At 42.8% G+C, this 23,039-nt stretch overlaps 1 protein-coding gene across 1 annotated transcript; it reads right to left on the bottom strand.

Moving 5' to 3' along the window:
* Window positions 1-5,587: 5,587 nt before the first annotated feature.
* On the bottom strand, window positions 5,588-19,734 carry TRMU (tRNA mitochondrial 2-thiouridylase). The gene is made up of 11 exons (XM_063134121.1): window positions 19,637-19,734; window positions 17,612-17,777; window positions 16,395-16,501; window positions 15,895-16,017; window positions 15,467-15,639; window positions 14,167-14,220; window positions 13,947-14,013; window positions 10,098-10,198; window positions 8,830-8,974; window positions 8,584-8,666; window positions 5,588-6,109 (listed from the first exon to the last, which is right to left on the bottom strand). Exons 1-11 carry the CDS (start codon window positions 19,722-19,724, stop codon window positions 5,957-5,959), a joined length of 1,260 nt encoding a protein of 419 aa, XP_062990191.1. The 5' UTR covers window positions 19,725-19,734; the 3' UTR covers window positions 5,588-5,956.
* Between the last annotated feature and the right edge of the window lie 3,305 nt (window positions 19,735-23,039).

Here is a 23,039-nt window from a genome sequence, read left to right on the forward strand (position 1 = left end):
ATATTTTTCTCCCTCTTTCATAATATTAGAACCCAGGGTCATCCCTTGAAGCTGACTGGTGGGAGATTCAGGACAGATAAAAGGAAGTACTTCTTCACATGGCACATAGTTAAACTATGGAATTCGTTACCACAAGATGTATTATTATTATTATTATTATTATTATTATTATTATTATTATTATTATTATCATCATCATCATCATTTACAGTATATACCGCCCCGTAGCCGAAGCTCTCTGGGTGGTTTACATGTAGCGACGGCCACCAATTTAGACGGCTTTAAAAGGGGGTTAGATAAATTTGTGGAGGATAAAGCTACTAGTCCTGATGGCTATATGCTACCTCCAGTATCAGAGGCAGCACACCCAGAAAAGAAAATTGGGTGGGAGGGTGCTGTTGCACTCATGTCCTGCTTGTGGGCTTCCCTTGGGCAGCTACTGTATTTTCTGGCGTATAAGACGACTTTTTAACCCAGGAAAATCTTCTCAAAAGTTGGGGGTCGTCTTATACGCCCAGTCATCTTATACGCCGGAAAATACGGTAGTTGGCCACTGTATGAACAGAATGCTGGACTAGATGCACCTTGGTCTGATCTAGCATAGCTCTTCTTGTGTTCTTATCCAGCTGGCTTTTTCCAGCCATGGCTCCCAAATTGTTTACTGTTATATTAACTGTGAAATTGTATTTTGAGTGCTTCGGGAACCTTGAGTTGTTTTTTGACAAACATGTAAGAACAAAGAAGCCACGATCCACTTATACAGCAGGATTTCATCCCATGCCCTTTGAACTGTGGTCCCCACTGTGGCGTTACACCCCACAAGTCAATTCCAAATGTATGTCTGCAGTTTGTAAGTCTGTGGTTTGTAGAATGTTGGCCTGATTGGGCGGAGTTAGAATGTCTTGGGAGGGGGAGGAGTGATATATAAGGGAATGACTGATGGGATTGGGGGGGACTTGTTAGGTACTCTTAGAGTCTGTAGTGCTCTCCGTGTTTATGGTACTTAAGTTCTGGGAAATTTGAGGGTCAGTGTAGTGAGTGGTGTCTTTAGAGTGTGGTGTGCACGTAATGGAAGTATATTAATCAATACTGATAATAAAGAAAGTTCGAGAGTGATTGTGTGAGAAAAAGGAAAGCGTGAATGTGAGAGTGACAGGATTGTATGGAAGGTTTCAAAAAGGTTTTTTAAATGTTATTTGAAACAAAGCTTATGAACTTTTTAAAATAAATTTTGATTGTTTTGTTTTAAAACTACCACAAAAATCCCACGTGTCTGTTTGGCATTTATCATCTTAAGTTTACACATATAACACCCACTCTGACAATCATTCACCTAAGCAGATATAATTCACAGCACATTATTATTTATATTAAAATCCTTCTCCAATTTAAACCCCTTTCTCCACATAGTTTGGAGGAAGGTGGTTCTTATCCCTTGCCTCAGGCGTATCAAGTGGTGGTGCTTGGCTTGAGCAGGGAGTAGCCTCGGCCGGGTCTGGTGTTCAGAGCCTGTGTCGCCCCATAAGTGGTGGCAGACGTGAGGTCTGGTGTTCAGAGCCTGTGTCGTGGCATAATAAGTGGTGGTAGCGGTGGGATCCGAAGTAGTCTTTGTTCATTTATAGTGACAGAAGTCAAAAAGGATTTTATTTGTGAACAGGACAGAGGGTGGTTACTGTAAAGCACCTCTAAGGTCCTTAGCTGTGAAAGTTACATATTACCTAAGTCAGAGGTTGCGCTGATAAAATTCTCTGACAGGATATTTTTGTCTGTGGTGAGATACATATTATAAAATATCAAGTTTACCACTCCTGACCTCAATTGAAAACTCCCAGTACCATTTTATTTATTAAGGTTAAGTCTCTGTCTGATAAAAATGGATATCTTAGCGTTAAAAAAAGATGCCCTTTCAGACAGATGTAAACGTTTAAATTTGCCAACTGAAGGAAAGTCAGTTGATGAAATGAAATGGGCTCTTACAGAATATTACAGAGTTCATGCTGCAGTTGAAACTGAGGTAAATCCTCTGAGGCAAGTGCCTGTAGAAATGTCTCCTTGATACATGCAGCTAGAAAGGGAGAAATTGGAACAACGAAAAGCTGATAGACAAATTGAATTAGAAAAGATAAAACAGCAAGAGGCTGATAGAGAATTGAAGAGAGCTGAGTTGGAACAACAAGAAAGGCTGAGGGAAAAAGATAGAGAGCTGGAGCTAGAACGAATTGCTTTAGAAAAGAGAAAATTTGAGCGGGAAGATCAGAAGAGAATTGAGGAAGGGGCTAGACCTCCCAAATTATCTCCTAAAGACTTTACCCCTTATGTTGAGGGGCAAGATCCCCAAATTTTCTTCAATACCTTTGAAAAGGCAGCCATGATGTGGGAAGTAAAGCCACAAGATTATATGAAGTTTATCCCTAACTTGATCAAGGGAGACCTGGCTGAAATTTATAACAGTTTTCCTGTGGGGGAAGCTTTAGATTTTTGCCTCATTTAAAACAGCAGTTTATAAAAGATTTCGCTATGGGCCTGAGTATTTCCGGAAGAAATTTAGAAGCCTTAATGCTGTGTCATCCAAATCTTTTGTGGAGTTGGGACACAAATTAGCAGATCATTTTGAGAAATGGATCACCTGCGCTGAGGTGAAAACCAAACAAGATTTAGTTGATCTGATGATTAAAGATCAATTAATTTTTCAAATCCCTCAAGAAATAAGATTGCTGGTGAGAGATAGAGACCCAAAAACTTATCAAGATGCAGCTTCCCTGGCTGATCAATTTTCCTTAAACCGGGGCTATCATATGACCAGCAAGTCTCCTAAAGAAAATAATATTAAACCAGGGTATAAACCTAATGGGGGTAAAAAGGAGGCTGAAGTAAATAAAAATCAGTTGCCAACGGAAAAGGCGGGAAACACCACCAAACCTATGTTTGGAAATACAGACCTCACATGCCATCATTGTGGGTTGGTGGGGCATATTAGACCACAATGTCCCAGGCTGAGGGAAGAGAAAAGTACCTCAGTTAGGAGAGTGGATATAAATAAAGATGCTGAACATCCCCAAAGTTCCCAGTGTTACACATTAGTGTGGGAAGACGTTTTAATAAATGGAAAAAAGCATAAAGCTATTCTAGATACTGGAGCTTGTTTATCTCTGATTAGAGCAGACCTTGTGAGGAGGGAGGAGATTATTCCTCACAGAAAAATTAACATCAAACCTGTGACAGGGCCCATAATTGAAATTCCTGTAGCCGAGATGGAGGGTACATGGAGGGGAGTCACAGGGAAATGTATTTTAGGTGTTAATTCCTGTCAGGAGGAACCTCTAATCCTAGGTACTGATATCATGGGGTTAGAAGGTAGAAAAGTTTTTATTATTACATGTTCACAAGCAGCAGTGGAAGGCTTGTCAGACAATTGTAGCGAATCTGGAGAGGTTGAGGGCATGCCTCTGTAGTTGCCTAGCAACCCAGCTGAAGGAACTGCTGAGCCAAGAAACATCGTTGCAAAAACTGATATGACATTTGCTTTAAGCACAGGAAATGATCCCAGCTTGGAAGTTTTAAGATCCAAAGCTGAGGCACAAGAAACCTCTTTTAGTGACACTCAGAAAGAACAAGTTTTCTGGGATTGGGGACTCCTATACCAAAAGTGGTTGCCCAAGAAGAAACAAAGAAGTTGGGGGGCTGAAAAACAGCTTGTACCAATACCATATAGGGACCAGCTGCTGAAATTAGCTCACGACTCCTTTTTGGCAGGCCACATGGAGTTAGGTAAAACCCAGAAAAGGTTGATGACTAATTATTACTTGCCAAATATTTTTAGGGAAGGCACAGAGTTTTACAAGTCCTGTGAGAGTTACCAGAGGGTGGAGAAAAGTAGGGACAAGGTCAAGGCTCCCCTAAATCCCCTACCACTTACCAACCAACCCTTTTTAAAAATAAGACTGGACCTGGTAGGACCCTTCCCTAGACCTACACAGAAAATAAAAATGTTTCAATTAACTAGTATAGACTTTGCCACAAGGTTCCCGAATGCTGATGCCCTTCAAAATGTTGATGCCTTGTCAGTAACAAAAGCCCTATTAAAAATATTTTGTTGCTGGGGTTTCCTCCATAAAATTTAGAGTGATCAAAGCTCAGTTTTGTTCTCTAATGAAATGAGATGTTTGTGGAGGTGTTGCGGTGTCAAGCATATAACATCCACTGCTTTCCACCTCCAAACAAATGGGCTAGTTGAAAAATTTAATGACAAGAAGTAAGTTATAGAGCTGGCACACACAGGTTTGGCTGGAGCCCAAACCAGGAAGAAAACTTGGTGTGATGAAGAGGCTAGAGACCGGAACTTTAGATTGGGAGTTGAAGTCATGGTCTTCTTTCCCAGGAAGAATGGTCAGTTCGAGGCTATTTGGGAGAGACCTTGCATTGTTTGGGATAAGACTGGAGCCCATCCCCCTATTGAGTCATCTACTTGTGAGGTGGATGGAGGAGTACCAGAGGCGATAAAAAAGAAGTTTGTTCTGACCTCGGACGCTTCGGAGGTCAGAGTTGGCGCCATGCTGTGGCAGACAGGGGACGATGTGATCCATCCCGTGGCCTACTCCAGCTGAAAGTTGACAGAGAGAGAGAGAAGCTGTTCTGCTGTCCAAGAGAAGTGTCTGGCCATCGTTTGGGCTGTGGACAGGGTCGAAGCGTGCATGTGGAGATGGTGGTTCATCTGGCAAGCGAGTCATCAGGCGCTGTTGTGGCTGCAACCCATGGAAAGCCACAACGAACTTTTGCAGCAGTAGTCGTGGCGGATCCAAAGCTCTAACGCGGAGATCCAGCATGTAGCAGGTTGGGAGAACATCATGAAGGATTGACTGTCTCGCCAGGAATCGCCCATTTCACCAGTAAAGTGAGACTTTGTTGTGGACATTGTGATGCTCCAGGACTTTAAAATTGGAGCCAAAAAGCGGACTAATAAAAATGTGGTTCATTTAACTCGTTGATTTGCCAAGAGGTTTGTATGTATATATATTGTTATTGCTATTAATTGTATGTATAAATGTTTAACCATTTTATTTCCCCAAACCCTATGTACAGGTCCAGGTATTAAACCAGCCCCATACTCGGGTTTTTTTAAAAAAGGGGGGGAATATGTGGCGTTACACCCCACAAGTCAATTCCAAATGTATGTCTGCAGTTTGTAAGTCTTGTAAGGTGGTTCTTATCCCTTGCCTCAGGCATATCAAGTGGTGGTGCTTAGCTTGAGCAAGGAGTAGCCTCGGCCGGGTCTGGTGTTCAGAGTCTGTGTCGCCCCATAATAAGTGGTGGCAGATGTGAGGTCTGGTGTTCAGAGCCTGTGTCGTGGCACCCACCTTCCTTCATCTTCTCAGATCACAAACTTGAGGAATCCTCAAGTTTAAAAAGAAGCTTGCAATTTGGGGAATAAAAGCAGATTTGTATCTGGGGGAGGAGGAAAGAAACCTGCTGGGTGCCCCCACACCCATGTGCATATACAACAGGGCAAAAGTGAGCAGAAGACAGACCTCCAGATCCCAAAAGCCCCTGCCAGCGTGGCTAATGGTCTGGAATGCTAGAACTTCAAGCCCAAACACCTGGAGATCTACTTTCTGCCTACCCCAGGCAAACAGTATAGAGAGTAAGTCTCATTGAATTGACTGGAATTTTCTTCTGAGTACACACACAGAGGATTGTTCTGTAAGGCTGGAACAGTTAACCCTTTTCTAGGTTTCTCTCCAACACAAGTCACTCACCCCATCAAAAATATTTTATTTAAAAAGCACCCCGTAAAACATGATCTTCATTTACCCCTGTGAAAATAACCAAACAAATATGTCCATACATACACATGTGTGTCCTTCTGTGACTGTAAGTCCATTTGAATCATTTAAAAAATAAAATAAAATTGAAGTCTTTTAAGTAATAAAGTCTTTGGCTTGGTTAAGAAAGCTAGCGGCTACGTGATTGGCTCGACCTTGACCTCACCGGCTGGCACATTCTGAGGCATCTTTTCTCTGTTTCTGCCCTGTTGCAAAGTATACACTGTTGGACCCAGTTTCAGGATCTTTGCACTGCCAAGGCATTCATCACCCTTGTAGAAAACAGCAAACTGAAAGACAAAGGGCGACAACGTTAACAACACACAAAGAGTGTGTGGACACAGGGGAAAAAACAGACAAGTGACTACAGTAACCAATTCACACCTTGCCACTCCTGGTTTGGTCACTCAGTAAGTAATTTACTTGCCTATGTTTTTGGCATCACCTTATAATACAGAGTGTGTAACATGGTGATGCCATGGTGAGTTACTTATTGGCATTTGTGACACTTAAAAGTAATTACATTTATTTTATTTATTTATTTATTTAAGGATTTTTATGCCGCCATTCAGCCAAAAAAGGCTCTCATGGCGGCTTACAAAAGTATTTCTTGACAGTCCCTGCCCACAGGCTTACAATCTAAAAGACATGACACAAAAGGAAAGGGGATTGGGAGGGAGGAGGAGGAGGGGGAAAAGGAAAGCAAATTCAGGCACTACAATCTTAGTTGGAAAGTTCAGCAGTTACAGGTGACAGCAGGAGGGAGGGGGCTTTCAGCTGGAGCTGGACCCAGGCACGGTGGAGAGGTGCCTGGCTGCTGCTTCCTCCCTCACTGGTGGCCTCTGCAGAGACAGTTGGTAGCAGGAGGGAGGGGGCTCTCAGCTGGAGCTGGACCCAGGCACGGTGGAGAGGTGCCTGGCTGCTGCTTCCTCCCTCACTTCCTTACATAGATGTAAGATATAAATACATAAAGTATCTTCTAAATAAATAAAAGGCAAGTTTTGTATTCCACTTCAAATTATTCCAGAAACAAGCCATAGCAAGTACAAGCCATATGTACCTGCCCAGACCCTAAGGTCATCATCCTCAGGGGTCCTTCTCCGCGAGCCCCTGCCAAAGTAAGTGAGGCAGGTGGCTACCAGGAGGAGGGCCTTCTCTGCTGTGGCACCCCGGCTGTGGAATGAGCTCCCTAAGGAGGTTCGCCTGGCACCTACACTATATTATTTTCAGACGTCAGGTGAAGAAGAGCTTTTTATTCTCTCGGTATTTTAACAGTCTATAAAATTAATTTTAACTTGGCTGTTTTAAATTTGTATTTTAAATTTGTATTTCTGCACTGCTGCTGATTTTATCCTGATTGTGCTTTTATATTGTATGTTATATCATGTTTTAATACTGTTTGTTTTATACTTTAAATTGTTTTAATTTTTGTGAACCGCCCAGAGCGCTTTGGCTATTGGGCAGTATAAAAATGCAATCAATCAGTCAATACATTAAATGCATCTTTTCATTGATATAACACTCTAAAATATGCCTGTAAAATATCTTTCAACAGGAGACAAAAATATAAATGAAATGTTTGTGACAGACCATGGATACAGAGCCCGTTGTTTTCATTAACAGGTAGTGCTGCAGCAGCCCTTTGCAGGCTGCAATTGTAAATTGCTTTTTTAAAGTTTGCACGGCTTGAAATTCATCTTGCAGTTTTGAAAGGTGACTCATTAATCGGTTGAAACAGAAACCCAAAGCATGGCTGCACCTGAGGGGTCTTCTAAATGCAGAGATTCTTCTAAAAAAATGGATGTACTTATGTCCTGCTATTTTTCAAGAGGACTTGTGCCCAATGGCAGCAATTCTGTGCCTGGCTATTTGCACGTATCTGTACACCGCTCTGAGATCTTAATGATATAGGGCGGGATATAAATGTTTTAAATAAATAAATAAATATTCAGCAGGATTTGCAGGAGTAACTGGGTAAGATAACACACCGCCTGCAATCCTAGTGCATTCACCCTTTCAAAGCTCTCAAAAGCCCCTGGCAAATGATTAATTAGGATTACTGGCTCATTTTGCCCAAGTCCTGCGAATCCTAACTGGCAGCTGCTCTCCAGAGTAAAAACTTAAGGTCTATTCCCAGTCTGATCCCTGGAGAGTCCAGGCGTTGAAGCCGAGCCTGACGGCATACAAAACATGGGCTCTGTGGCTGAGCTGCGGCCACCGCTAGCGTCACTATCATCTGCCAATCAAAAATAGCTTAGCACAGCCTCACTTGCAGCCCGACATAATCCAAACGCTTATAAAATCTTACTGTCAAAATCAGTTATCAGATCTCAGACAAAATCCAAGGGAGACTGTTATGAGGCAAAATTTATGTCAGATCAAATTTAAAAATTCAGATTTAACAGTAAGGTATTCTAAACGATGTTTCCACTGATATTTTTTTACCCAGAATTATAACCGATTAATAATTTATATAATTATAACTAATTAATAAATCAAAATATAATTATAACTGATTAATAAAGTATATAATTATAACTGATTAATTCTATAATTATAACTATAACTGATTAATAAATCATAAATTAAGACAGAACCAATAGAGAAATTAAAATATATTTGGGTGGGGGGAAATTCACTCAAAACTCTTGCATTCCAATAGTTGCCTGCTTAAGGTTGCAATCCTAAGTGTATTTACAAGGAATTAAATCCCAATATTCATCGAGATTGTAACAAGTATAGATGAAGCCACCTCCATACATACCTGCCCCTGCGTAAGAGCCCTTATTGGCTTGGCTAATGTCACCCATACTGTCCCATCCTGATTTAGAGTTAATGTGCATGGCACTAAAAATAAAATAAAATTAAAGTTAAACAGCTGGCGTTTGCATTCTTATCAAAATCAGATCTCCAATCTGAATAAAGGTCATCATGCAATAAAATTTGCTCTTTTCTTATAAAAATGAAACACACTTAACCACTGAGGAATTACAATAAAAAGGTTGGTCACCTAGTGCCATCTGGTGCTGAAAGCGGAAATTGCACTCCATCATTTTGTCCTGAATGAGCTCTGCAGGGGGTTCCTCTGCTATCCAGTGCACTCTGTTTGTCCGCAGAAGATCTCTGTAAAGGGCAGGGTGGTCTCTAGCGGGTGCCTTAAGGTAGGTACAACAATGTTAAAGTACAACTCAGCATGGCAGATCATGACTGAATATGTCTAGCAGTGGGAAAGGAGAATTGGCTTAAAGCAGGGATGAGGAACGTGTAGGTCCCCAGATGTCCGTGGACTGCAACTCCCATCACCCCACACCACTGGCTAGGGCTGATGGGAGTTGCAGTCCAACAACATCTGGAGGACCATATGTTCCCCTGCCGCTCAAGTGTTACAGCTGCAATGAGCAAGTCGATGTTAAGTGTCCCCTTTTGCCAGGATGACAAGCAGGCCTTCTGGGTTTCACTATCGACGCCTTCCAGACGAGGGGGAAAGGCTTAGCTACGTGAACTAAACCATGGTTTCACCACCCAGCTGTGGATTTAACCAGGTTTAAGGCAACACAGCAGCCCTACTCACGCCTTACTCACATGAACAGGGAAACTGTGGGGGAAGGAGCAGCAGGGCCAAGCATTTAGCCCTGAACCCAAAGCTCTGCTGCTCTTGCTACCCCTGCCAATGCCATCACGTTGAACATGAACTTAGGAAGTGCATGTGAAGGCGCCTCGCACAATTTAGAACCCTAAATCTCACAGGAGATTCCATGAGGACGGAGTACCCCCACTTCAGAAGTTATGGAGAACATGGCAAAGATGGCGGTGAAAGGACCAGGGTGGCAGTGGGGCTGGGGCTGAACTCAGGGTCCCCTTCACCACCACAATTTCCCTATTCATGTGAGTTAACTCACGAATGGGGCAACTGTGGTTAGCACGGAGTATAGTTAGATGTTGTGTTGGGGCTGGACAAACTTTGTTAATCACAGATACAATAAAATATTTAGGTTAGACTAACGACATTAGTTTCAAGATGGAGCTCAACTGCTTTGGAATAAGAAAACTGAGTGGTAACTTCTTTCAGTGCTTGCCATTTATTAATATACTTGATCCCAACCCCACATTCAGACTTCTATTAATCAAAAGCCAGTTTTAACAGGATGTAATAAAACTTCTTGACACTTAACAGCTTTTGTTTCTCTTTCAGATGCAAAAGCCAAGAATCTTAGGCCGGTTAATAACCACATTCTTTTCGGCAGGAATCACAAACAGTATGAGCATAAGCAAACTTACCACAAAGACATCCCCAGAGGCTATATTTTTATCAACAACAAACCAAGCATCTTTGAGGCCTCCTATCCTGGCTCTCTGGCCCAATGTATACAAGAACCAACCTAAAAAATAATAATTAAAAAATATGTATCACACTTTTAACACCACTTAAGCCTTTTATTCCACCAGAAATCACAAACTTCCATTTGTCTCATCTCAACAGAGGACGGCGTTCTGAAGATTAAAACACTGAACTTAAAGAACTTACAAATATGAAGAGGGGGGCCCCCTCAATTCATTTTTTAAAAAATCTACAGAGTCTACTATGACTGTTAGAGCAGTATGACAATGGAACCAGTTACATAGGGAGGTTGTGGGCTCTCCCACGCTAGAGGCCTTCAAGAGGCAGCTGGACAGCCTTCTATCAGGGTTGCTTTAAGGTGCATCCCTGCATTGAGCAGGGGGTTGGACTCGATGGCCTTATAGGCCCCTTCCAACTCTACTATTCTATGATTCTAGGATCTGTGACAGAGATCAAATTCCCTTTTCTAAAAATTGGCATTTAGCAACACGGAGCGTGATGGCAATTGCTTGCCACACCAGCTTCAAAACTCTGCCCACAAAATACTGTATCTTTACACACTTCATTACCTAAGACCACCTTCCCTAACCATGTGCCCTCCAGATGTGTTGGACTACAGCTTCCATCATCCCCAGCCACCCGGATCAGGCTAGGACCAGACACAAGTGGTGCTCATCAAGAGCAGCAGCTGCAAATGAAACTGTAAATAAGCAGGCAGTAGACGAGGTATCAGGGAATGTCCAGGCCTCTTTTGTGGGGGGAACATAACTGTCTGAGGATTTTGCTATATTGCAGCAATGGAACAGGGGCGGGGGGGAAGTGCTCGGTTATTATAAAGGTAATTTAAACTATTTGGCAACTTTCCACGAAAAGAATTCTGCCAACGTTTTGACTTGGAATATGAAATCTTAATGTTGATAACGCCACGAGCATGTAGACATTATAAACGGAAGTAAGCCTGCTGCCAGTATTTTGCAGCCATTTTTGTTTGTTTGTTTCGTTTTCCTACAAAATTGCTCCGGGAGCCAATGTAAATGTATTCTAAAACACCAGATAGAGCCAACTTTACAACCGGAAACCACTCAGTCTTAAGTAGGTCCTATCTAATATCCCAATTGATTCCCAGTTAAGACTTATTTCCAAGTCATAATAATATTTAGTGCTAGTCTGAGCGGAAGGTAGATCAAGATCTCCTGGCAGATCTCTGGGTGATTTGCAGTAGATTGCAAGGACTCCCAATTTTTTAACAATAACAGCAACAAAAGGACACCCCCCACCCCAATTATGCTGCTGAAATGAAGAAAACTTGGGGGTAACCAGGAGTGGATTTCGGTGTTGAAGGGCTGTGAGCTCCATTCAATCTTGGTACTCAAAACAAATTCCTGAATTTGGAATTCTTTAATTCTAAGAGCAAAAGCAGATGTTACTTTAAAGACATAGCAGCAGCTACATTTTTTCCTGTTTTACTCTAGAGTAAGCACAGGGTTCCCAATCTGGATGAGGACTGTGGTATGGGTAGTGGGGCTTTAACTCTTTCTCCTCGCTGCAGTATCAATCCAGTTTTTTTGGGGGGGAGGGGTTGCTATATATTGCCATGTGCTTTATATATTTGCTTCAATGGATCAATGGGCAATATAAACTTCAAGCATGGGCCTCCCAATCCAGATCAGGACTACAGTGGGGAAAGGGGTGAGGGTTAAAGCTCCCTACCACTCATGCTAGGGTCCCAAGCTGGATTGAGACCTCCGCGCATACTCTAGAGTGTTAGGTTAGGTCTCAGTTTATGTCTATCGCACCAGGCATTGTGGGATTCTAGGAAAAAACGAAGTAGATCTTGCAAGGCTGAAGTTTGCCCATGCCTGATATAGTGCATTTCTAGAGCTCAAAGCGCTTAACTTACATTATCTCAATAATCCTCACAACAGCCCAATCATGTAAGTCAATAAGTATACAAGTGTTTCAGACTGGGGAGGCAACTACAGCAGCTTACCTAAGGGCACTTAGGGCCTTGCTAGATGACGGGGTAGCCCGGTGCGAGCCACGGGCCGGCCCCTGTGCGTCCAGATGACCCTCCCTTGGCCTGGGATAACCGGCACTGGTTGTGGCCCAGTATTTCCCGCGGTCTCGGGCTGAGTCTGTTCCGCCGCTTTTCCCAGCTACCGCATTTACTTGCGAGTAGCCAGGAAAAGCGGCGGACAGCGGGCAGCACTCCACAGGAGCGCTGCGGCCATCAGGGCAGGGTGGGGAGATGGGGGGGGAACGGAGCCAGGGTGGGGAGATGGGGGGATCAGAGATCGCGGGCAGGGGGATCGCAGCCAGGGTGGAGAAACCGGGGGCAGGGGGGGAGCGGGGAACCCTTTTTTTTTAAAAAAAGCCTACCTTTACCATTGGTGCGCTCCTGCGCGCATGGCCCTTTTAAAGTAAAAAAAAAAAAGGCGGACGTGACAGGTCCTTCCTGCAGCCCATCGCGTCTTATGTGTAGATAGTGGCGACGGCCCGCGCTACTTTTAGCGTGGGCTGGCCCCTCCTCCCAACTGGATTCAAAGGTGGGTCTAGCAAGGCCCCCAGTGAATTCAAGACAGGGGTGATATCTAAAAACGTGACACTGATTCATCATTTACACTCTTAGTTGTTGCATTACACCTGCGTCTTTATGTATGGATGCTTAGGACTACAGCCAATATAGATACTTAGGCAATGCCAATAAAACATGTTCTCATAAAGTTAAACTCGCACATTTGATTTTTTTTTAAAAAAAGTCTTGGTAGTTACAAAACCAGGAATATGAATCTGTCATTGTTTTGCCATTAAACGCATAGAGGTCTCTGGCCTTAGCTAGACCTAAGGTTTATCCTGGGATCATCCTGGGGTCATCCCTGTTCATGTAAATGACACACAGGATATCTCGGGAGCAGGTAGGGATGACCCTGGGACGATCCCGGGATAAACCTTAGGTCTAGCTAAGGCCTCTGCTTCCTTATCAAGACATTTTTATACTTATGCAGTCCATCTTGCTCTCTACCAAGAAGAGAGGCAGCTTGGAGCATTGCAACTGCGTCTTTTTCGGTACCAAAGGAGTGAAAGGTCTGCAGCTAAATAAGATTCTCTACACAGACGGCCAGAACAGATGTCTCCACTCAAAGGAACACCCCAGATCTAGATGGAATCAGGCCCAGAGCTTCCACAGGGTCAATGAGAAATGCCTGGCAAAGCTAGCCGGAGCAATCCCCTCCTCTCAGCCAAGCCTCACACACTGCTGAGGGCCAACCCCAAGCCCAGCAATTATTACACTCCCTCTCTTTCGGAAAACCATTATTCTCCTTTTACATGTCTGGTCTAATTTCCAGCATTAACAGATTCCTCCCTTAAGCATGTTTATGTTTATACTGCTTTACCATTTACTTTTAAGGGGATTAAAGGATCAAAAATTCTGTTAACTTTAGAAAGTCCCATTTCCCTACAACGTATTAAGCTAATAAAACAGTATCAGAATGCAGCAATATAATAGCTCGCAACCTAATTTGAAGCTTCCAGAGGCAGATGCTTTGTGGCTCAGCGCCTACTCTAAGCCATTACTAAATGGGACGACTCAGGAAAGGCAGAACCCACTGCTGTGGATCAGGATGCCTGCTTCCTGTTCATGAGATACGGAGTCAGAGGGCTAACAAACATCAACAGCTATAAATCTTTACATTTCACAGCGTGTCCTTTAGAAAAACAAAAAGCAGTCCATTTTTCCAAACACAAAGGACATTTGACATTAGCTGAACGACAAAATACGTGCTTACCCTTGTGCGTTCCAATGACCTTGTCATCTTCAATGGACACGAAGTTACCAGGACGTGGCTCCAAATACTACAAGAAAAAGAAATGTGTTTAAAAACCATTCTTATGCCACCATCTGAAAATTTTAAAAAAGCAAAATCACCAACATAAAACAGTTATACACCCACACCCACACCACTAATGCAGAATATTTACAAACGTTATGGATCTGCAATTACTCACCTCAAGAATGAACTTTTCAAAATTCCTTTCACCGATGAAACAGATGCCCATGCTCTAAAATAGAACAAATAAATGGATACTCTGACCACCATTTTTATATGAGTATTTTCAAAGTCTAAATAAACAGCATAGAAAAGATGCTTATTTCCCCCACTCCACCCCTATATCTACAAATCAATTGTCCCAGGAAAAATGCCATCAGTAAGCATCGCTGTCTGGCCACCATTTTACCCTAAGACAAGAAGTTCAGAAAATATCCAAGGCATTCTCAGGTTTGATTCTATCATGCAACAGCTTCTTACATGCAGGTTCAAAAGGTTTACTGGACCAGGAATGAGAAGTGCAATAAAGGGAGAACCATTCTTTGGCAAAACCCTTTGGATTTACTTCCAGATTACAGAGACGTTTTAACTACTGCTACAAATTGGTACTATCAATGTCCTGAGAGGCTTGTTTACACGTTATTCGCCAATGAGTGGTTCGAAACTATGAGGCATGTGTATACACACACACACATATATATACACACAGAGAGATAAAAACATGGTTACCTAACCACTTCTGCCTTGAACACGATACTGAACATTGAACAATCATTACAAATGGTTCACATAAACTATTCCACAGGTTTGGGCCAAGCAATCATTTTCAAAAATAATGTTTCTCTAAAGATAACAGAGAGCCCTAGTCAGCTGAACTCCTTTAAAAATAGGGATGTACAAGAATTTCATTCCTGTTCGCAAATCATACAAACATGTCCCATTCTCAATCCTAAATGCAAGCAGGAACATAATTCTCAGGAAATGTTCAAAATTTCCCAAACTTGTGTTCACAAGTATGCACATACCCAAGTGCGTACATTCACAAATCCCCCCCCCCCCAATCCTGCATTTTTATGCTTTGGGGGAGCTTTATATATGGAAAAATGCATGTTTTTGATTTGGAAAAAATGCATTTTTTGAATTGGGTGTTTTTTCCCCCCATCGAAAAGAAAAGATTCACATGTTCAGGAATGCAAAAGGGGGAAAATGAGCTTTGAGGAAGAATCTGGAGACCCTGAACGAGCTTGAATATTTTATGTTGGCCCATCCTTATGAAGCTCCAAACAGAGGAAGCTGCAAGCTGTGTTTATAATTGCATGAACAAGCTCTTAAGAATAATGTAGTGATAAATAGAAGGCAAAGAGAACAGAATTTCTCCTGCTTCACTCCATGGTGCCATGGTGACCCAAAAGCCACAGAGTGAGCCCTGCCCCTCACAGAGACCACTTTTGAGTACAGGGCAGTGTGTGTTACCATGCCTCTTTTCTCTGCAGTACATGGTGAAGGCAATGTTCCGCGGCTATCTTCTTCACAAACTCTTTTGTTAACTCTCCTAGAGGAAAAATCGTTCTCCGCAAGGCCTCTTGTGATATCTGACTGAGGAAGAATGTCTGATCTTTAAAGCGATCCGCTCCCTGAAGAAGTTTTACAGCTGCAAAAGGGAGGGGCGGGGGGGGGGGGGGAAGAAAAGAGATTAATAGCTTTGCCAGAATTTCGTCACCAAATGAGGTCATCTTCCCCTTCCTAATTAAAATTAATATTCTAACGTCTTCTATGAGGTCTTTTGCAAAGTGTTCAAACAGCCTTTCACAGGAGAAATGTGAGCTACCGAGGCCTCTCATCCCACATCTCAGTATACTAAATGATATTAAATGTGAGGCCAAGGTTTAGAAAGTGGGCTACTTACCATTTCTTACTTCAAATCTATTTCTGAAGAGTCCTTGTGGCCTCTGTATGTATTTTTGCTGGAAAACTTCATTATCTTCCAGGGACGTCCTTGCATAATGACCAGTTGCAATTGCATCAGCTCCTGGCATTTATTTATTTTTTTAAAAAATGCACATTATTACATATTCTACAGAGATATACTTAAACTGCTGTTTTTTAAAACAAGGGATTCAACAAATTGCAGAATCTTTTTTTCTAGTATGACATACAGCACAACCATATATGTATCTACTCAGAAAGAAGCTCCATTGAATTCAGTGGCACTTACTCTCCTGGGTAAGTTAGGTATATTGCAGCCTTAATTCCTGAAAGCCAAGAAACCAATCTTAAAATCCTGAGCAAATTCTTCACAGGACCCAAGGATAATAGACAGAAATGTGCACGACTTTCCAGTTTGCTCCTGATCTTAATTTTTCTAAAAGGTTCCAGTTCCTTGAAAATACACTTAAAATATCTTACCAAGATTATCCACAGCATAATGTAGGAAATAATTGAATTTGATGTATTTATTACATATAATATCAGGATTAGGGGTCCTTCCCAATTCATATTCATTTAAAAGGTAGCTGTAAAAGAAAAGAAAAATAGAATGATTATGAGAATTTCGAAATGCATTGCCAGGTTTGATGAAGTTTAATCTATATCTTTCCAAGTGGCCTTAATAATAATCCTAAATATTTTGTGTAAACCTACACCCTAACCCCTCTCGTGATTAATGTAAGATGTGATGTAAATATAATAACTTAAAACAGTAGCTTTTTGTTTCTACCTAATAACATTAATGTTTTCATACGGTTTCTAAGACCAAAGAGAAGCTTCTTTCTTTGGTTACTGTGGTGTTACGTCACAATTGAATATATTGTATATGTCTGGCTTGGTATGTCTGGTAAGTAGGGAATGTTAGAACTGAGTGGGTGTGGTTTATGATGTAATAGGTGGGGGGGAAGAGGAGTATATAAGGAGTGTGTTGAGAGTTTGTGGGAGAGTTTTGATAGGTTTTGTTTTTCTTGTGTTTTTATTTGTAAAGAAGGAAGAGTTTAGATTCTAGGGACTTAAGACTGGTGTAAAGAGAGGGAGGTGGTTGGTGTGTGGAGTGTTTAGATTAGGCAGGGTTGAAAGTATTATATTTTTATTTAAAGTTTTTAAATAGCAAACTTTTTATGATTCTATTATCTACCAAATACTACGTGTCAGCTTGGCATTATTTACCTGCCTTACAGTTATTGAACACCCACCCCATATTATACCCACAGTATATTTAGAGCAGATCCTGTATAAAACCTGTTTCCCTCATAGCTAGGGGAAAGGTTTTAATTAACCCTCCCTCAAGTTTTCAAGTGGTGGTGTTTAGCCTGAGAAGGGTTTATGCGATGGGCCAAGTGTAAGGGTCTGTTAGGTCGCAGTTACCACAATGTTGATGGTCCCTGGTTTCTGCTCACTATGGCAAAGGAGCATCCCAGAGTTCTTCAGGGGTTCTGAAGTCGACTGCCCCCCTCACCCCGTCCCCCAACAACACGCTCCCAGAACATGGGCAGCTGAAGCCTCTTTACAGAATGAGGAGCTGCAAAGTGGGAGAAGAGGGCAGTTCAGCCCCACTGCACACGCAGAAGGGCTCTCTCTTACTTCTTCACTGGATACACAGTCATGCAAAGCTTTCTGATTAAGGGCTCTCCTACCTAAACACGTCGTTCCAATATTCTTTCACATAGGAAACCTGATGAAAGGGTATGTTAAGTGTCTGGCAAACTTTATAAGCATCTTCACAGTCTCTGTCAGAAGAACAAAATCCTTTTTCATCCACAGTGTCCCAGTTCTTCATAAATACCCCAGTGACTTCATATCCTATAGGGGACAAGAGAGAAGAGAGACAAGCAGAAAAAAATGATATAAAAAATCACTAGAACATCCTCACACATCTTTCACTAGGAAAATGGTCCTCAATAAGGAATCTCCACACTGTACCTTTTCTCCACCCCATAATACAAACAGCATTGCATTAAAAAAAGTAACTTGGCAAGTTGAAAACAACAGCTCTTCGTGGAATGCTCATTGCTTCTTCATACAGTTAAACTTTTCAGAGTATATACATACTAACCAACTGAACAACAGCAGAGACATTGGGCCTGTTTAGATGACACGCTAATCCATGGTTAGGCCGCTAACACTTTTGCAGGAAATGGCTAGTGAATGTGTTTAAACTGTGGTTAGGAATGGTGCACACAACATGCTAAGTCATAATGTTTAGCCTCAAAATGCTAAACCACTGTGGCTCAGCGTGTCATCTGAACAGGGTCAATATCTAAGCAACACTGTGCTGACTCACACTTAGCTCCACTCCTAAAATCTGCAATGAACTGGACAAGCAAGCCTTAGATTTAGGCTTCTGCCCTCTTTCTCCATTGCAGCATAATGTGTGATATAATGGCCATACATGTACTTGCAAAGAGATCAGAAGTGCCATGCTGGATCAGACCAAGGATCAGATGGCCTAGCAGTGGGCCCAATGCTAGCAGTACAGCCCTGCTCCCTGGCAAATCCATGATGCTTCCTTCACTAGTGAGTTTATACTAGATCCGTGAAATTATCCATTTTGTATGAAGCGGGCACAAACAGATCAAGGATCATGTGAGCAGGATATACATGTGTGAGTCTTGTATTACACACTGTGCTCCCCTCACCTCTAAATAATGACCAACTCCAATATGCAACGTGCTTAACACGAATGCAATTTAACTAAACAAATACGGGGAAAACACAAATACCAAACTATTACTGGGGCATGAACGGGAGACTGGGCTGCAACCCTGAACACACTCACTTACTGGGGAGTAAACCTCAGTGAACATATTGGGACTGATAATTACATAGGATTGCAAACTGTGAGAGAAGGGAAGGGATCGCAGGGAAGAAAGAAATCTCCTAGAAGTCATTAACAGCAGATGAATCTCACAGAACTACAGTTCCCAGGGTTCCACGGGACAACCCATCCACCACCTGAAGGAGGGATTAAGGTTGCAAACCTCAACACACTGCCGTGGAGTAAACCTCTTGCAGCGCCAGTGGGATTTACACTATAGTAAACACGTCGCATATAACCAGGTTGCATATGATATACCGAATGGCTAAGGAATACGATCGGAGAGGCGATGGCAGTGAGGTGACAATAAAGAGAGAGAGCGCGATAAAAGAAAAGATGATCTCCAGCAGGGTTGGGCACAAGTTAGCTCGGAATCTAATGCTACATCTCTAGTGAGCTGCACTAGATCTGAAGGATTTCTGACACCCAACTGATCAGCAAAGCGACTTTCGTCCTGCCTTAATGCTACTGCTAAAATGAAGCAAGTTTGAGGTGCCCTGAAGTGGATTTGTGCGTGGAAGGGCCGTGAGCTCCATTCACTTCTGCTCCTCACACCAAATCCCTGGGCACAGAATTCTTTCATTCTCTATAGAGGTCTTTTGCACCAGGCTCCGATTGGTGGATCTCAGGGATCTATTAAAAACACCCAAAGCTCCTGCGAGCTCCAGTCCCTGCACAGTGGCGCAACCCCGGCACCTCTTTTTTTGTCTATAAGGAAACGGACCTCGCGTGAAGAAAAACCTGGGGAGCTAAGCAAGTGCCGGCTCGTGCGGAAAGCAGCCCGAGCCGCGCCACCGCCACGGCTGTTGCTCAAAGCCGCCCTCCGCTCCGCTCCGCGCCTCACCTCTCCGCCGCAGCAGCAGGGCCGCCACCGCGCTGTCCACGCCGCCGGACAGAGCGCACACCACGTGCCGGCGCGCGGCCCCCAGCATCGCCGTTCTTCCCTTCCGGCCTCGGCCTCAGCGAGGGGAGAGACGCGAGCCTTCTTCGGGCGGAGCTGAGGTCACAAAGGGCGGGAGAAGCGACGCGTTGCCTGCCCCGTGGCAGACCGGGGCTGTGCAGTTCTAAGGCAGCTTTCTCCAACCTCCAGGCATTTGGGACTTCATTTCCCGTCAGCCTCAGCCAACAGGACCAGTGGGCAGGAATGCTGGGAGTCGTAGTCCAAAAAGTCTGGAGGTCACCGGATTGGGGAAAGCTGTACGTGAGAGCACGTGCTAGGCATAGCGTTCCCCAACCTGGTGCTCTCCAGATGGGTTGGGCTGCAAGTCCCAGCGTGCTGGGAGTTGTAGTCCAACATATCTTGGAGGGCACCGGGTTTGGGGAAGGCTACACTAGGATTTACGCCCGAAGAATGTTTAGGCTTACTCGAACACTAGTTACGTCATTCAAACAGGAGGTTATACAATGCGAGAGTGGAAATCCTGCTTCCTCGTCCCGGCGTATGCTCCTGAGAATGCAAATGCACATGCTCAGACACTCAAATCCTGCCAAGTGTTTACAAGGCTATCCTATTAGCCTCTGGAACGGTTTCCAGGGTTGAGCTCTCCCTCTGCCTTTCGCCATGCTGCAAGTTTTTCAAATATATATTTTCCCCCTTGCCAGAGAAAAAGAAAGCTTACCATCACTGTCCTGCAGTTTAAGCACTCTGGTGTGGAGTTGGTTCTCAAATACAAGACCATCACTTAACTATCTCAATATCAAGCAGTGGCTTGTGTGAATGAGCAGGCAGCGGTTAACACCACAAACAGAACTTCCATGCCACCTCATACACAAGGCTTTTCAAATTACTTTGCTAAATCAAATTAATATCTAAACAATTCCTTAAACTTTAAAGAAGTCTTTTGTTTTCTATAAATACATATTCCACTTCCAGTTTCTCATAATGGCCTGATGGAGAAATGACTGGAACCAGTGAGATTCACTCCCTTATATCATTTATTCACCTATAATCCAGCAGCCCATAGGGCTGTGCTAGGCCTTGTCATATTGTTTTCTTGTAAAAATGCATTTGGCCCATTAACTACCTACACTTCCATTATTGCTTGCTTTGTAAAGATAAATCACTAATTGTGTTGCTTTATGTGGAAAGCACTTACTCCAGTAAAGGTTACCTTTTTTCTCTATTAGGTTATGGGAAATGCACATTTTAATTTATATGATACAAGAGAACACTTCATCTACTTCTTACAGCACTATGGGTGGCAAGGCATGGAGAGATGAGGATAAAGTAACATAGCCTGATTTTTCCATGGAACAAGAAGGTCCATGGCAGCCAAGTGAACAGGCTGCATTTCCATGCCAGCCACAAAGAGGTGTCACGACACAGGCCTCACGCACCAGGCCTTGTCGCACACAAACCCTCAAGCCAAGCGCCACCACTTGAACAATCTGAGAGTGGGGTAAAACACCTTTCCCTCAAATGAGAGGGTAAAGGCTAGAATCTGAAAAGGTTTTACTGTGTATGTAATAAGCTGAAGGTTATATATAAGGTGTTCACGATAACTGCAGAGCAGGTGATAAAGCCAAGCAAACACATGGTTTGAGGTAACAAAACAAAATAAAATGTTTATTTTTGTTTAACAGATCTTAGTTACTTCAAATTCAAGTTAACCTGCTTAATCTACTAGTTTTAATAACAGTAATCTTAAATCTCTTAAAATCTTATCTCCTTTCACTCTCCACACACTGACACTCCCAAGCAACCACCCACCCATCCCTCTCTAGACTCCCCCATTTATACTCCTCCCTCCCTTTCACAGCATCATCAGCCACACCCACTCAGTCCAACATTCTGCACTCACTAGACATACAAAGTCAAAGGGAACAGAACTGTGGGGTAATGCCACAGAAGGCTTTTCCACTACCCACATGTAAATAAGCTAAGGAAGAAGCTAGCAAGCCTACATTTACAGTCATGTGAAAAAGAAAGTACACCCTCTTGGAATTGTATGATTTTACATATCAGGACATAATGACAATCATCTGTTCCTTAGCAGGTCTAAAAAGTAGGTAAATACAACCTCAGATGAACAACAACACATGACATATTACACTGTGTCATGATTTATTTAACAGAAATAAAGCCAAAATGGAGAAGCCATGTGTGAAAAAGTAAGTACACCTTATGATTCAATAGCTTGTAGAACCACCTTTAGCAGCAATAACTTGAAGTAATCGTTTTCTGTATGACTTTATCAGTCTCTCACATCGTTGTGGAGGAATTTTGGCCCACTCTTATTTACTCTTCTTCAGTTCATTGAGGTTTGAGGGCATTTGTTTCTGCACAGCGCTCTTAAGGTCCCGCCAAAGCATTTCAATCGGGTTGAGGTCTGGACTTTGACTGGGCCATTGCAACACCTTCTTTTCTTTTTCAGCCATTCTGTTGATTTGCTGGTGTGCTTGGGATCATTGTCCTGTTGCATGACCCAATTTCGGCCAAGCTTTAGCTGTCGGACAGATGGCCTCACATTTGACTCTAGAATACTTTGGTATACAGAGGAGTTCATGGTGACTGCAAGGTTCCCAGGTCCTGTGGCTGCAAAACAAGCCCAAATCATCATCCCTCCACCACCGTGCTTGACAGTTGGTATGGGGTGTTTGTGCTGATATGCTGTGTTTGGTTTTTGCCAAACGTGGCGCTGTGCATTATGGTCAAACTTCTCCACTTTGGTCTCGTCTGTCCAAAGGACATTGTTCCAGAAGTCTTGTGGTTTGTTCAGATGCAACTTTGCAAACCTAAGCCGTGCTGCCACGTTCTTTTTAGAAAGAAGAGGCTTTCTCCTGGCAACCCTTCCAAACAAACCATAGTTGTTCAGTCTTTTTCTAATTGTACTGTCACGAACATTAACATTTAACATGCTCACTGAGGCCTGTAAATAAATCATGACACGGTGTAATATGTCATGTGTTGTTGTTCATCTGAGGTTGTATTTTCCTAATTTTTAGACCTGCTAAGGAACAGATGATTGTGATGTCCTGATATGTAAAATCATACAATTCCAAGAGGGTGTACTTTTTTTCATACAACTGTACAAGCACAATTCTGTAGGCTTTGCTCCAGTTCACTTCTGTTTACTAAATCATGCCCTGCTTACTAAGTCACCATCTCTCACTTGTTCTTTAAACCAAGTTTCTCCCAGCCAAGAAGAATAAACCTAGGACTTGCACATCATTACATCCGATGAAACCAAACTATATATAAAAAAAACCCGCCTTTGGGAAATGATCATATGGAGCAATCTACTCCA

Source organism: Elgaria multicarinata, chromosome 9 (genome assembly GCF_023053635.1).
Source record: "Elgaria multicarinata webbii isolate HBS135686 ecotype San Diego chromosome 9, rElgMul1.1.pri, whole genome shotgun sequence".
NCBI lineage: Eukaryota > Metazoa > Chordata > Lepidosauria > Squamata > Anguidae > Elgaria > Elgaria multicarinata.